Below are 16,855 nucleotides of genomic sequence, written 5' to 3'. Positions count from 1 at the left end.
ACGTAAATATATCCATAGCTTATCGTTGCCCAAAAATAATGTCGGTATGCACAGATCATGGCATGTACCACGTTTCCCTCCCTCCCCCCTCCATTGAAAAAAATGGTTTTTATGATCGCACACGAGACTTGGAACCATAGGGACGGCTACTCTTTTGCCCCTTTTGTTCCCGCCTGTAAATAATAATAATGCTCCCAATAATTGCAGTTGAATATGTATAAGAATATTTTTACCATTTAATAGATATAATTACTAAGCTAAAATATAAAATAGCCATCACCAAAAAAAAAAAAAAAATGTAAATTCATGTATTTACAACTACATTGCATATTATACGGAATATTTTTATTATATAGCTGAGAACAATCCGTTATTTCCTAGAAATTAATGCTCTCCTAGAACAATTGTATTGTAATTTTTTATCCGACAATGAATTGTATCTTTGGTCATTCCCTCCCAACTCTGGAGAGATTTTCAGAGATGTCGGCACCTTCGATCTAAGATCAAAGACCGTGCCCTCTGGTACCTCCCAGGCCAAGAGCCTGTCCCAGTAATAATACCATCGTGTAACAGCCCACCGGGATCAGCGCAAAAAGACATCCCTGCATTCGCATTCGTCTAACACCGTTCTCAGAAAACCACGCATGCACGCGGAAAAAAAACATAACAGGAAAAACACTACGCATTGCAAAGGAACACAGTATCTAAAAAATCTTTATTCACAAGAAGCTTGAAATCAGCACTTCGCATAAAACAACTCATCCAGCTTTGACAACACCAAACTTGTCATAAATCTTAACTGCAAAAACGATCCTCTCAATCCAATACAATAGATATGGCACTCTTTGACAGCCTTCCATCCCAGGTTTTCTGCCCACTTGCAATAATTCAAGGACATTACCCCACAGTACATGGGACATACACTAAACTCTTAAAACTAGCATCCATACTCTTGATGTGGTGTACAAAACAAATAATATTACACATGCAAATAGTATTAAATATTTCAAGCAAAGAACAACAGTCCTGAATTCAGACTATGGCTTTCCATTGACAAACATAATAACATCACCAATAAGAGAACTGACAGGATTTAGTAACAGAAAGAAAGGAGCCACAGGACAACTCAGGTACACATACGGACAAAGCCTTATCTAAGGCCTCGGCATGGTAAGGCATATTGGCTCCTTAGACCTCCTTGCACCTTTTTTTTTTTTTCCTTTCATTTTATCAGGAGGTTATCTTCCTGAACCAGCAGTTAAAGAGTGCTTGCCCATAGTAGCAATAGCTTTCTTCAACCAAACTTAAGAAAAGAAATGAAAATTTCCCAGTGTTTTCATCCTACAGATTTTGAATTATATATATATATATATATAAGCAATATACTGCAGAAGCTCATTAGCAGCCTCACCACTAAAGCCTTCAATCATTGTTAAAATTAAGGCGTTCAATGCCTTTAAGAGTAGACTCGTAGTTCTTGATGTTAGATGAATACCTGCCAGAAGAAGTGCGCCTCTGCTCTGCTGATGTGACTGGGGAACTTCTCTGAGCACTTGAAACTTTGTGGAAAGTTCCAGGGCTAGCTTCTCTGGTGCGAGGGCGCAACATTTCTGCCTCGCTGCCTATTATTGCATCTGCATTGCTAGAAACAGCAGCTCGCCTTGATGATCCGTTTGACCAGCCCAAAAAAGTTGAACTGGATAACTACATGGGACATGTATCCATGGTCAGGAATGGAACAACAAAAAGTTCTACATATTTTATTGCTAAGTATTTCACTTATGACGATGCTAGCCATGATTACATTGTATAATGCACAGGATGATGCAGTAAAAATAAGTGTTCCATCACTAGAGAAGCTCGAGACCATCCAGTAAGAAAGAAGTCATGCAAATGAACCTCATCCCTCCCAGAGGTGGCAGAGCACGTACATGAGAATGCCAGTGCACATACACAATTACCAGACAAAGCAATGCAAAACTCCAAACATCATATGAAGATTAATTAAAAAAGGACTCTCTGCCCTTCCGTTCAGACCCACAGGTTTATATAAGCACTCTGACATTTCATTAGGCTGCTTCAATTCAACGCTGATCAATGCTAACCAATATTGATGCCATCACCCTCAATTGACACTGAAGACAATGCTGTTGCCCTCTATCAAAGCAAAGACACCACCATCGTGCTTGATCGATGCCATGGGGGCCCTTGCTGACATCTCCAGCCACGATCGACAGTTAAGGCCTGTTTAATAATCTGTAATAACCCAGATTAAAAAAAAAAAAAAACAGAGGAAGACTCCTAACCGGAGTCTTCTTCCTCTCCGTTTCCGACGAAATCGGAGTGATAGAGTCCGGCACGGGTTAAGAAAACTCCTCTATAAAACCCCCTTCCCCTCCCTTTAGGTCTTTATCATGGGATTTTGAGAGATTATTAAGAATTTAGAGGAATTTTTTCAAGATTTTTCTGCGACTTCTTTGAACAGGAAGAAAGGATTGCCGGAGTTCTTCTCGGCTGCCGGAGCTCGAGGTAAGCCCCTCCCCTTCTTCCTCTCCCTCTTCCCTTTCTCCCCTGGCCCAAAGCCTCGCCACCGGCCACCGACTTTGCCGAAAATCAGTCGCAAAAGAAATCCTCTGTTTTCTGAATCTTCCCATGATTTTGCCGGCCGAACCTTGCCGCCGGCCATCCATTGCCCACCGCTGCCTTCGCCGGAGTCGAGCCTCTGAACCCTTTCCGATCTTCCCCTGTTTCAGTCAAAAACAAGCCGCGGGAAGGAAAGAAAAGAAGAAGAAGAAGAAAAGAAAAGAAAAAGGAAAAAGAAAAAGAAAAGAAAAAAGAAAAAGAAAAAAAAAGGGAATAAGAGAGAGAAAAATAAAAATAAAATAAAATAAAAAGGAGAGAAAAATTTTCTCTCTCCTCTCTCTACCTTCTCTCTACATTTTCTCTCTCTAGATTCTCTCTCTCTAGATTTTCTCTCTTTATGGATTTTATCTCTCTAGTGTCTTTCTCTCTCTGATTTCATCACGGACCCTAGGATAAAATTGAGATGAAAATAAGATGATCCGAGATTGCTCCAAAATTCGTGCGGTAGATCTGATCCCAGTCCGATTCTATTTGAAATTTGTAACACTTGATTTATGTTAAGTCACCCTGATAGGACCTCTGATGATCTTGACCATGATTGCCTCATCGGAAGAATACGAAGATTTCTCTCTTCACTTTCTCTCTCTAAAATTCTCTTCATAGATTCTCTCTCTAGAAGTCTTATGGATCAGTGGAGGATCTAGATACTTAGGTAAATCCTAATTTTGATTAATCCTAAGAGAGGTCCTCGATCTGTGTTATTAGGATCGATTATCGATAATTTTCTCTATATATGATTTTTATGTTTGATCAGGATTATGAAGAGATGATTGTCTGCATATAATATCGAGTGGAATATTTTGTTAAAGAAATTCATAAGTCAAAGAAGAACATTGATTTCTGTACTCGGATCAGTCACTGATAAAGGTAAGAATCTCTGTACATGATCATCATTATATATATTATTTTACCGTTGGTTTTATCTCATTGATTTTGCATCGTTGAATTTGAGACCGATGAATTTGTTATATCTGAGACTCTGTTATCTATTTATGTGATTTTGAGTATGAGTATGTTATATCAATACATATGTATCAGTGATTGATGGCATGATTATATGACTATGACATATTTATTACACTGCAAAATTTGAATTAATTAATGAAGTCAAATATTATAATTTCATGAAAAATAAAGAGAGAAATATGGTTTGAACTGGCCTTGTCATGTGGAATAGCTTGCTAAGAGTTTATGCCTGGGACAGCCCCCACAGGCTTGTGTGGAAAAATATGATCCGAGAAAGATCATGAAGAATCTGATCCGAGAAAGATCATGAATGATTTGATTCGAGAAAGATCATGGCCACTTTGATCCGAGAAAGATCATGAATATTTCGATCCGAGGAAGATCACAGAAATCGATCCGAATAAAAGATCGTCGCATGATCCTGGTAGTCCAAAGCCAAAGCCAAAGCCAAAGCCAAAAAGAAAAGAATTAAAAACGATGTGATAATAGAAGAAAATAGAAAGATAAGACATGAAACAATCGTTGAACAAAATTGTTTCACTTATTTAACATATGATGATGCATCTCTTTTGATAAAACAGATAATCTATACATGTTTGCAGTATTCTGGATAGTGAACATCGACTTTTATGTGTTATTGCCTATCATTATTTTCAGATTATAATTATTATATTGGTGTGATATGAAAATTCTTACTGGACTGTAAAGCTCACACCCCTTCATTTTCTTTCTTTTCAGAGTCACAAGATGTCCATGGTTGGCTATGGTATGGATTTATGAGTGAGCGGATGCATAGATGGAATACCGTTGATATCTGATCAGAGGATTGAAGGAATATTAATTGTAATTATGCAAGTTTTATGAATTATTGTTGAAATAAATTATTATGGTTGATAAGGTTGTAATGATTTAATTTGGCCTTGCATATTCTTTAGAGCTTGCTCTAAAAAGTGTGCGGCCATCACGTATCCGACCCGGGTGTTGGGTTCGGGGCGTGACATAATCCAGCCTAGGATCATGGTTACCGTCTATTTAAGGCCATATCGACCTTATCCTATAGGAGAAAAGAAAAGGACCTCTATAGGTCTTTTTTTATTTCATCCCGTAGTCCAACAGACCCATAAATGGAATTTAGACCAAAACTAGAAGAGGCCTTTAAAAAAAAAAAATCAGCTGAGCAGGCTCGCAAGCTCGATTCCTATAGAAAATCCAGCCCAATCCTGCTGAATTTCCCAAATAGGCCTTTAGGTTTAAGGTTTTGGGCTTCCAACTACCACCACTGACGAGATACACCTCTCTCTCTCTCTACATCCTCCCTCTCTCTCTCTCTCTCTCTCTTCCTCCCTCTCCCCTTCTTCGTAAGCCCCTCTTAACCCTCCCTCCTCTCTCTCCCCTCCCCCTCTCTCTCACCTGGCTCTGTACGCCTTGGGTATAGTATGTACTGGTACCACACCAAACCGGCACGGGGCAGTACAACCCATGATGCCAGTCCAGCGAACCTTGGTTACCAATGAAATATCTCGAGGTGTACTCCAAAGCTCCCTTCCAATAGACGTGTAGATATGCACCTTTTCATTTTTTGCAATCTTTAGACTAAACTTGAAATTTCCAAGTTTTGAGAACATTTTGAAGCAACATGATAATTCCCAAGAGATTCAGATGAAAAATTGAATTCAACAAACTTGACCATCCTAAAGCTAAAATTTCAGCCCTATTTGGCATGACAGCTAGTTTTTGATTTTCATTGTTTTCCCAAAATCATGGAAATCAAGGTAGGAATGATGTTTGATAACCTCCTTTCTATTTGTATTTTTCTGAAAAGTGCTATCTAATTTCTAGAAATTATGGAAGCTGAAAATCCTAATTTCTAAAATTTTGGAAACCAAAACCGCTTATGACCACCACCATTGCCAACCTTTCCGCTGCCACCATGGCCTCCACCATCACCACCGCCACCATCATCGCTGCTGCCATCACCACCATAGCTGCCGCCCATCACAACCCAAGTGGCTTTCAAATGGGTTTCAAGGTTCAATTTTCTGGGGGGGGGGGGGCGCAAACTAGGTTTCAGTTTGAAAAACTGAACTGAAAATCGGATTTGATGCCAAATCATACCTTCATTAGTATTTTCAATGCTGCATGCTAGCACCAATGTATAGCACATTCCAAGCATGATTCCTTGAATATTTTATTTTTTTAAAAAAATCATTTTCGTGCAAAATTACTAAAGCAATACATCTAAGGCTCTTAGATGATATAATTCATGTAGAAATAATTCCTAATTTATTATGATGGATTGATTTTAAATTTCCTCCACTATTTTAATTTCTTCTTAGTTTTAATTGACAAATTTTGAAATTCCCCATAGCTTTTTAAGAAATTGGCAAGATCACCTAAACTGAACGCATTCTGTCTAGCGAAAACGAAGTTTTCAAACACTGCAATATCCCCAGTGGGACATCTCCATGCAAATTTGGTCACTTTGGGCCCTTCAAGTGGCATAATTTCAGAAGTAATGTTCCGTGCATTTCATATCATCCAAAAAATAGCTTTAAATCATTTTCAAAGATATTCTTGTGGAAAATGTTGCTCTAACGAGGAAATCACGTCTCAGTAGTTACACTGAAGGCCACAGTTAACAGACAACAAAACTTGTCAAATACAACAAATATAAAATGCTGCAGCATTTTTCTGAGGCAGGTGATTAATTCCCTTACCACAAGGTTCTATTCCATCACCAAGTTATATTCCTACCCGCTCGTATTCATGGAGATGGCCCAATTTCGACTATCAAGAAAATATGAATGTTGATGATAATTAATCTAGATGATCAAGTTAGCAATCAGGCTCCTGCTGATTGAATAACCATGTGCAATCTGAGAGCATCTACATTTTTCATGCAAATTTGAAGCATCATCAATAGGTCTCTGCAACTTTTTCATGTCTTTCTAATGACCTTTTACTCCAGCATGCTATGGCACAAAACATGGTTTGGCATTCACAACAACTTTACACAGCATTTAAAGTCTTTCTATATGGAGACTAGAGCAATAATCCTAAATATTAAGTGACCCTTCAGACGAATAGATACACTAATCAAAAAAGCCTATATCCCACATTCAACCATCTGAAATCAGACAAAAGTTGCCAACAAAAAAAGAAATGAAAAATAACTCACCATAGTTTCCTTGGTAACACCCGGATCATTTCCTTCTGAATTCTTTTGTTTCGATAAGCTACTGGCATTTATAGCAGGTGCTGGAATTCGCCGACGAGAAGGATCCATTGCTGACCAACCACTTGTTCTTCCTTCCTCACCACCTGAAACATTGTCATAGGACAAATTACCACTAGGTAAGTCACTAAGAGGCAGACTCATCGAGAAAGAAGCAACGCAACTAACGTTAACACAATAATACTAAAGATTTGTGATAAGTTGATCCTATTTATGATATGAACATGATTGTAAGAGTTAGGTCTAGATGAGATTGGAACTAGGAAGTTCAGAAAATCTGACAAGGATGAGCAAAAGACAACATTAAGCGAAGCTAACAAGGTAAATAGATTACCTGATTGCCTATCAGCATTGGCAATGGCTGGGGCCAACCCTGAACTAGGTCCAGCACCAGGTCCCTAGAAAGAAAACATAACCCATTTACCTAAGTGAATAAGAAAAAGCTTTTTACACAGCATATTCTTCTGTATGTGACTTACAAGAGCTCGTGGAGGAGCACTTGCAATCTGTGATTGTTGATATTTCAAAATGGTCCAGTCGAACACATAATCAAATTGAAAACCTGCAAATGTAAAGTTTTAGATAATGGATACACTTAAAATGATGACATCTGACAATTAAGATGAAATACAGGAGTGTATTAGGATTTCAAACTTAGAATATCCCAGCCAACATGAATCTGTTAAATAAACACTCACAAGCCTACCTTCACGAATAAAAAGATCACGAAAAATTCTCTTAAGATAGGCATAATCTGGCTTATCATCAAAACGTAGTGAACGACAGTAGTGGAAGTATGATGCAAATTCTGAAGGATAACCCCGACACAAGGCCTGAAAAGCAAGACCTCTATCATGGTTTTATCAAATTGAGCAAAAACTTGTAACAAATAATCTTAGTTAATAAAAAGCAAGCTCACCTCAATGGATGTGGAAACTTTTTTTTCACTAATTTTCTCATACTTCTGTTTCTTGGTTCCTGCTTTGAGACCTTGCCATGGAAGACTGAAAAGAAGACAAAAGGTTAAGTTTCCATAATGGAAAATCGGTAGAGACAAAAATATCCTTAGTAATCTTTGTCAATGGAAACCACACCTTCCCCTTAAGAAATACATGAGAACATATCCAAGAGACTCCAAATCATCCCTCCTGCTTTGCTCTTAGCAACCAAAATATGTACAGCAGTCAGAGAAACAACCAGGCATTTCAAAAAATAGCAGAAAAGTATATATGAAGAACATTATCTGAAAATAAAGTTCTTCTATCAGCATTGAGACATAACAATATCAAAGATCTTAAAGAACCAAATAATTAAAAAAAAAAAAAAGAAAAGAAAAGAGTGGGAACATATTTTATATACCAATGCCAAGATGTGTATTCATGCTTGCATATCTTGCTGTCCCAGTCAAATTCTTATTCTCTCTGTAATATTAATAAGCATGTCAGAACGTATGGATAGAGAGGTCTCCAATTTCTATTAAAACTTATTATGAAATCAGGGGAAAAAACTAGTGACAGAATTCAAGAATAATGTCCCATAGGGACCGCAAGCCAGCAGCACTAAAAGCTTCTAAACAGCAATGTGGGCTCAATTAAACCAAATGGGCCACTATATGGAGACATAAGTGGATATAAAGCCAAAAAAAGGGGTCTGGAATAAGTATAGAGTCCGTGGTAATGAAATAAAAATTAAAGCAGAGTATCATATTTCAGGCTTAGTTACCAATATATTCTAAGCATATGAAGCCATCACGTTGGACTTAGTAATAGCATATAATGTTGAGCAAAAAAATGATCATTCTGCGTACAATTAACGTTTAATCTTCATTAACAGGCTAAGCACTCGTATAGATTCATAAAGATAGAGTGCATTCCTGCCATCACTTTATCAAATAAAATATAAAGCAAAGATGGCTTCGCACAACAAAAGGAAAACAAAAATGCAAACTTACCAAAGAAAAGCTAAAGCATCCCCTGCCTCACACATCCAACAAGAAAATAACATGAGCTGGCAACTCGTTAAACCAAAATATGGCAGAAGTTCTTTCAAGCTCATACTCATGAGTGCAATAAGTTATTTTATCAGCGCTTCCATATTAAGAAACTAATACTACCTCTGCTGATTCAAACTCATTGCACAGTGTTAGGTGCTAGTTCAAACAGTCCAGATTTGCTTATGTTGAGGTCATTTTCTTTGCATCATGAAGTTTTTTCCCCAGTCACTCTCTCTGCATCTTTTTTTTATTATTATTTTTTTTGGTAAGACAGATCATTCACACAAGACAAGTATGAATACAGCCCAAGAAATAAGAAAAAAAGGATATCATGAAAGGACATCGGCAAAACAGATACTCTCTGCATCTTTCTTTATTGTCACTGCAGAACTAAAATTGCAGTTTGAATCAATTACTGGAAGAATACAAGATAGGATTGACACCAATACTTTCCACACAACCCTCTTAAAGAACCAATTTGAAGTGAAAATAATAGTACTGTAGTAGTACCTATAGCAGCAGTAGAAGGATAATATACCATCATCTATCTACCTCAAATCTTACCCTAGTGACCCTTTCATTAACCATTTTTCATCTCAAGTAAAAGCTTAGTATGCTTACCCCTTTATTCAAACATATCTACTTTCTCCAAGGTTAATTCCAAACCAAAGACTCAAGCCCCTGCAGGATGTCCCATGGGACACCAGGATGGGGTACCATACCAAATGTTGGGATAGAACCATCCCGCCCATGGAATGCTATACCGCCCCGTACAGAATGTACCATACCATACCGGTCTCATATCAGTACGCTATCTCGGAGCATATCAACTCTACCATACCGTACCGAACCATATACCGACATTACAGCAGAATTTTACCGATACGGCGTCCAGTACCGAGACGGTGAATCTTGATCCCGCTATTATCCCAGCATCCCACTTGGCATATCTTGGGACATCCTCTATCCCAAGTTTCAGGATAGGGTGAAATGATAGCATGACTCGTTCCATGAAAAAGCCAGAACACCCCCATCCTATAGGATTTAAAAGCTTGTTTCAAAATATTATTAATTAACTATCTGTAATCCAGATTTATCTCTTCAACCTTTCATTACAATTCATGGATATTTTGCTCTCATCCTCATTGGTCAATCTCATACATTTCAAGAAAAAAATACAAAAAAAGTTGCTAGCATATCTTGACAATTCAAAAGTGTAATGATTAAATCATGTCATCTCACGAAGGATATGTTCTCTGACCAATCTTTATTCACTGTTGTGGCAGCCTCTTGTTACCAATCTGCCATCTTAAGAAAATGATTAATATTTTTGCCCCTTTCATTCATAACTACCAAATTAAATATTTGTTACTTATATCTTCATTAAAAAACTTAGTAATTTAATTAAAAACCATGTTTACTTATGTATCTATATGTACATTATGCAGCATTAGGCACCAACTATACTGGGCAGTAGGAAATCATACTGGTCAAGTACAGTATCATTACTTTACAGGAGCTCGATACACTCCCCTACTGAAACATGGTACGAGTATTATGGGGGCTCCAACGGTGTGCCATATGTCATTTGTGGGTACTGTGTGCTGTATCAACACAATAACTGACTGGTAATGGTACCCAAACCAATATTTGAAACACTGCATGCATGTGTGTTTGTGTTTGTCTAGGCAGGTATATGGAGAAATAAAGCACTTCACATCCAAATGCCATAGATTCTAGTCAAATGGCATGCCACTCCCAGACACCTATATATCACCTCTTAAATGTAGACACCTAACTATATACACAGATGAGTTTCATAATTAATATCGGAAAAATTACCTATATGGGATGTGTTGGTGAGTTGAAGTGTCTCTATACTTCTTGGCAAGACCGAAGTCAATAATATACACCTAAATGTAAAAGAAATTATGTCAGAGATATACTGATTCTGATGTAATCCTTATAACAGTATAAAAAGATTTTTGTGGTCTACCTGATTTGCTCGCCTTCCCAAACCCATCAGAAAATTATCCGGTTTAATATCTCGATGAAGAAAATATTTAGCATGAACAAATTCTACTCGGTTTATCTGACGTACCATCAAGGCAGATTAGAAATGTATCAAATAAGTTATGATAAAAAGTATCAAAAAAATATAAAATAATACCATCTGATCTGCCAGCATAAGCACAGACTTCAAAGAAAGCTTCCTGCTACAGAAGTTAAAAAGATCTTCAAGGCTTGGTCCTAATAAATCCATGACAAGAACATTATAGTCACCTTCCACACCAAACCATCGCACATTTGGAATGCCAGCTGCCAAAATAAAAAGAAGAAAATATAATGACTTGGCAAATAATATGAACAAATTTTCAAAAAGGGTAAAAAGGAATTTCTAATTACTTCCTCCTTGTAAAATTCTGTACAGTTTTGATTCATATAGCAGCTGCGGATGCTTTGTCTTGACATTTTCCTGATAAAAAGGATGATGCATCATACCCTACTATAACAATACTGAATTGACTAAAACATGAATAAGCATTTCACTAAATGACATATTCACTACTAACATGTAGTAACCTATTTTAATTTCCGGCACTGAAGATGGAGAAATGACATTATCATACCTTCAACTGATCAAAATCAATTTTAAAAAAAGCAGAATATTTTACTGATAAAAATATATATGTGTGTTGAAAGTTTATTAAATTCGAAGTACAACAATTAAAGGCCTCAAATGGAATCTCACTAAATCAAGTATGCTGTCTAATAGCAGTACTCTTTATAAAATTATCAGCAAATTAATAAAAAATAATCTCTATCACAAGTTATATACCACTTCTGTACATTTGAAAGGGTCCAATTAATTCTATAACAAACAGCAAATGGGACATGATGTAAAGAACTAACTGGAGATCAACAAGTTGGAGAAAAGGTGCCTTTTTTTTTTTTTTTTTGGCAGGGCCAGTAGTAGGGGGTAGTAAGACCAATGTTGTTAAAGGCCTTAAGCGCACCTAGGCGCTAGGGGTCCCTAGAACCTAAGCGCAAGGCGCAAGATGCAGGCACGCACCTGAGAGAAGTCAAGCGCCAAAAATAGAAAAATAGAGAACTAGCTATAGGCAAAAATTCCAGCAAGTAAAAACTAGCACCCATCATTAAAAAGTAAAACAAAAAAAGATGTAGCTATAGACAAGAAGTCCAGTATCTAAAAACTAGCTCTAACCCAAAAACAATCAAATAAGTGTTTTCTAAATTCTTAATTGGCTAATCCTCGTCCTCATCATCATCAGCAAGCAAACCAGCTTCATCGTTTTCTTCTTGTTCCTCTCCAGTATCTTTCTCATACTCATGATCTATCTCCTCCTCTAATTCATCTACAAGCTGCACTTGGGATGGTTTTAGGTGATGAGATGAGATGAGATGGAGGTGCTTCTTGAGCGATGAGATGAGATGGAGTCTGATGGAGACACTTCAGCTTCTACCTTTTGATTTTTTTTAGGCAATTCCAAGAGTCTCATGTAGGTTTTTAAAGCCCGTTTGACTTTCAACGATGCCTTTCCAATCCCTATTTACTATAATTGACCTTTCTTATGTACTATAACTAACCTTTCCTATTTCTTAGAAACTAAAAATTAATACTTGTTGGAATCCTACACCTCATTGTGCCTCTGAACAATGCAGAGGCATGAGCCTGAGAATTGTCGCCTCGCCTAGGGGATACAGAGGCGACGACCCTTGCGCCTCGCGCCTTTTGCGCTAAAGGCACACTTGAGGCACACCTTTAATAACACTGAGCAAGACAACAAACAATTCAACATAAAATTTGTTGTGCCAATACTAGAGCCTGGACCGATAGGTCGGTGGTTTCGGATTACTGACTTCAACCAAAAATCTCAAAAAAAATATTATTATTATTATTAATGAAGTCGGCAACTATGTTGCGGACTTTACCCGATAAATTGCAAAAAAAGAAAGGAAACATTTTGATTGAGCAAAGGGTGGGGCCCCTCCTCTGGCCTTCAACTGCCTCGACGATGGCATGGTGGCCTCACCGGCCCTCCAAAGGCCTTTGGTGGCCTCTCCTCCCTCTGCCTCTTCTTCCCTCCCTCTATCCTCCTTTGGCTTCCACCATGTGTAGCAAGCTTGGTAGCCTCCAAAGGCTCTCTCTCCCTCTCCTTCCCTCCCCCTCTCTCTTCATCTCTTTCCTTCTCTCTCTCCCCATCCTCACCGGTATCTTGTTTGGAACATCGGAACCATCCCAATCAACGGCCAATACAGTTCGGCACACCCCAAACCAGGCAGTTAGGGGCGGCTCAACGAACCATGACTCAACATACTGCTTTCTTTTAATATGCAGAAAAAAGGGTTTCAAAATAGACAGTCCAGCACAAAAGAGGATTCATCCCCCATCCCATGCGATAATCATTGATTGAAGATCCAAAACTGGACTTTCACAAAAATGCAAGTACACAAGTAACACTCTTGTACTCCATCTTTAACACTCTTCCCAGATTGATAACCCCATAGGGCATCCAATACTAGGGCAACTTCTTGAATAAACCAACTTTTCCAATACAAGCAGCAGGTCAAGATTGTATTTCAGCATCCTCAGGAGGTTCTAGAGCATTTATATCTTCTCCATATGGCTCACACTTCCCAATACCCTGAAAGAATGCAAGTTACATTGACTTTCATGTCTAAAGAATATTGCAAATGAAATTTTCCTAAGAAAAACACTTCAGAAATTGCACATAAGCTTCAGGTTTGCCAGCACCATGACATGAAGCCACCAATGCAAATCTCATAGCTAGTGGATAACTCACTCCAAACAGTGTCATCCACACTCAGTCTGCTCCCCAAACTTGGATAATCATAAGAACTTGAACAAGAAATCAGCTCTGAATAATTCAGCTTGGAACTTATGGATCATCACAAAAACCCCTGAACTCTAGCTTCATGTTCCAATTTCATGGCAGTTATACCTTCCATAAGAGACCATTAAAATGAAGGTAAAGAAGGGACTTAATTGAATTGCTGAAACTAGGACAGAAGACTGCTCCACCTCTCTTGATTCCAATAAGATTTGTAGAATAGGAAAATAAAAAAGCCATCAATTTTCAGTCTTTACGTAACTCAAATAATACTCGATACTGCCAACACATTGTCACTGAAGGAATCGCCATATTGCTCTCCTTCGGTAAGTTGCTACTTTGATTTTGCAAGCGTTGTTATATTGTACATCAATGCATGGAAACACCTCAACTAGACGAAGCAGGGTTTGTTGCATTACATAAATGGGTATGATCTAGTTATTTGTAGATCAAGTTACATTCTACTTGGTCATCATTGCGTAAATAGAAGTTGCAATATTTACTTCTGCATATCTTTGACTTTCACTATAGGTCCACCTTGCATTTTTTTTTTTTTAACTAAATGCTGTTTGATAATATAAAGTAGATATTTTAATTAAGTTATGCTAATAATCAGTTAAACAAGTCATACTTCTGCTCGGCTACTTGTTTTTCATCTTTTTGAATTTTTTAAGACGACAAAAAGCCTTCAGCTAAGTCACATAAAGATCTCAAATTCAAGTGAATAAATGCATGCTATGAACCAACAGCATATATATATATATATATATATATATATATATATATATATATATATATATATAAAGTCACACAAAACTGTCTACTAATCAAACTAAATTCAGCACATAAAGATGATAAGGCTTCTTGTAGATCAACACCATTCAAATTTCAGCAAGCTAAGGATTTGCTCGAAGATTTCCTTGACAAAGTTTACCATAACCAACCTTTCCAAATCTCCAGCTATTGCAAAGAAATTGATGGCAAAGCAGATATAACCTTATATAGAGAACTTTTGGTGTAGATTTACTAATTAGGAAGACAAATTATGGGTCAAGGTATGACCCATCAAGGCATGGATACCTATTATGAGAAATTATGACAACCCTCCAGCAGATCGGTACCCAATTAACGAAGAAGGAAACTCCAGGCAAGAAAGGATTCCAACATGTGCCCAAGAAAGCTTGAGCATGTCTAAGACCTATCTGTAAGTTCTGTAACATAAGCTGATGTACACGGTAGAAACTCTTCAAGGCTCCCTAGAGTTGATAACAACTTTAGACAGAAGTGGGTGAAAGCCAAGTATGACTTAGAGAAATGCACTCTATAATTGATTAATTTCAATTGCCAGGCTTGAAATATCATTACTTACTTTCATATAAATAATATAACTAAACAAATAACTAGCATTACGCTTGCATGCCACTCGTGTTTATGCCCCTCAATCTGGACACTATACTTCTTCCAAAAAAATTTAAAGTAAGCCTACAATATAGAACTATAAGTCATTTTGAAAATGAGCAAGACTCTTAAATAAGGCTAATCCAAATTGCCAGTCGGTAAGTAGACTTCCACAAAACTTCGCAATTGAAAATGATTTATTCATATTCAACTAAATAAAAGGCAACGACTATCCTAAAGGAGCGACAACAACATCCACATGAACCTAATAGCTCAAAAGAGGGTCCCTGTAGCTATCAGAAGACACTAAGGCCAAAATATTCAATGACTTGTAAAACGTAAGCCTCCAATCAATTTCAAATTTGACAATCATAGCAAAGACCGGATAAGAACACTGTTCAGATGCAAGAAACTCAATTAACCAGAACAACAATGGCATTAGCAGACCATGATTAGCCAAAAGCAATAACACAAGAAGGGGAAATCGATCAGCTGCTTACAAGCTTAATGGCGACTTCTTCATTTGTTTGGATATTAGTACCTGCAATCAACCATTCAAATATAAAGGAGGAAAAATCCAGAACCCTAAAAAAAAGAAAGAAACAAAATCTTGATCTTGATCAACAAAAATGGATCAAAACAGGCACAAGAGTGGCGTAATGATTACAGACCTAAATAGATCTCCCCAAAGGAGCCACTCCCAATCTTGCGACCGAGCCGGAACTTGTTCCCCACGCGAGGCTCCATCACGGCAAAACTACAAACAACGAACCCTAAACCCAAATTCACAAACCAATCCCAAAAAAGAGACGAACATAATGTGGAAAACGGAATCCGAGAAAGCAAAGGAAACAAAAAAGAAAGAAGAAAAAGAACAAAGAAAACCTTCGCCGATCTGATAAAGCCTTACAGCTCACCCCCGACCAAAAGAATACACAAAGAAACGAATTGCTTGGGAGCAAGAGCTCAGATCGCCGCCCATTGCTCCAGATAATCGATCACAGATAAATAAAGATCGATTAATAAACTAGTGTCTACAGAAAACAAAAAAGGAGGGATTTTTTTCTAGGGTTTGATTCTAATGAAATGGTTGCAAAAGAGAAAGTTGGGGGGCAAGAGAGGGAGGATGAGGAGGAGGAAGATATAATGGGAAGAAGAGGTCATGATATCATGCTGGGTCACGCTTCGATCCAATCGACAGCCCAAGATATGATAAGAGCTCTTTTCCCTCGCTCGCCCTCACCTAGGCCTCGAGCCTCGAGCTCGCTTTCGCTCACCGCTTTCCCTTTCTCTTTCGGCTTTCTTTGCTTTTAATTTGTTGCGTTCTTGGCCTTGGTGAACCGACGTTGGGACCCGGCGGCCTTAGATCTCTGGGCAAACGAAGGGAAGGCCCGAGATCGACACCCACGGGCGCTCGATCCTCGAGTTATACGGCTTCGATTTATTTCCCGCAATACCCTCGATCCGTAACCGCCGTCGGATCTATCGGATATTTGGTGGGGAGTGTGTCATTACTCATCATCCATTGTGTATGTCAATCTGGTAAATGACCATTGGCTTTGATTTATTTCCCGTAATACCCCTCGATGCATGACTGCCGTCAGATCTACTGATATTTGGTCCGAGGAGATCCCGACCCAGGTACACTGTTCTCCTGACCCATTTGATTTGGAGCTCATTACCAGATAATACTAAAAAAAAATTATTTATCAAACTAATATATATTTAAATTTATTTATCAAAATA

At 37.9% G+C, this 16,855-nt stretch overlaps 1 protein-coding gene across 2 annotated transcripts; it reads right to left on the bottom strand.

Annotated features, from left to right (window-relative positions):
- Positions 1-958: 958 nt before the first annotated feature.
- Positions 959-16,235, bottom strand: LOC105047995 (casein kinase 1-like protein 2). 2 transcript variants are annotated; one of them, XM_010927167.4, is made up of 15 exons: positions 15,995-16,235; positions 15,781-15,866; positions 15,610-15,650; positions 11,244-11,313; positions 11,008-11,156; positions 10,834-10,929; positions 10,680-10,750; positions 8,204-8,265; positions 7,939-8,002; positions 7,764-7,848; positions 7,551-7,677; positions 7,324-7,406; positions 7,179-7,242; positions 6,788-6,930; positions 959-1,704 (listed from the first exon to the last, which is right to left on the bottom strand). In XM_010927167.4, the coding sequence occupies exons 2-15, from the start codon at positions 15,854-15,856 to the stop codon at positions 1,423-1,425; spliced, it is 1,413 nt and encodes a 470-aa protein (XP_010925469.3). In that variant the 5' UTR covers positions 15,857-15,866; positions 15,995-16,235; the 3' UTR covers positions 959-1,422. The 2 variants fall into 2 exon arrangements, with proteins under 2 accessions (XP_010925469.3, XP_019707455.3); XM_019851896.3 differs by having other exon boundaries at positions 15,781-15,882; positions 15,995-16,223.
- Positions 16,236-16,855: the final 620 nt, after the last annotated feature.

Source organism: Elaeis guineensis, chromosome 7, assembly GCF_000442705.2.
Source record: "Elaeis guineensis isolate ETL-2024a chromosome 7, EG11, whole genome shotgun sequence".
Classification (NCBI taxonomy): domain Eukaryota; kingdom Viridiplantae; phylum Streptophyta; class Magnoliopsida; order Arecales; family Arecaceae; genus Elaeis; species Elaeis guineensis.
The sequence above is the reverse complement of the archived record's forward strand: the minus strand, read 5'-3'. Positions and strand labels throughout refer to the sequence as shown.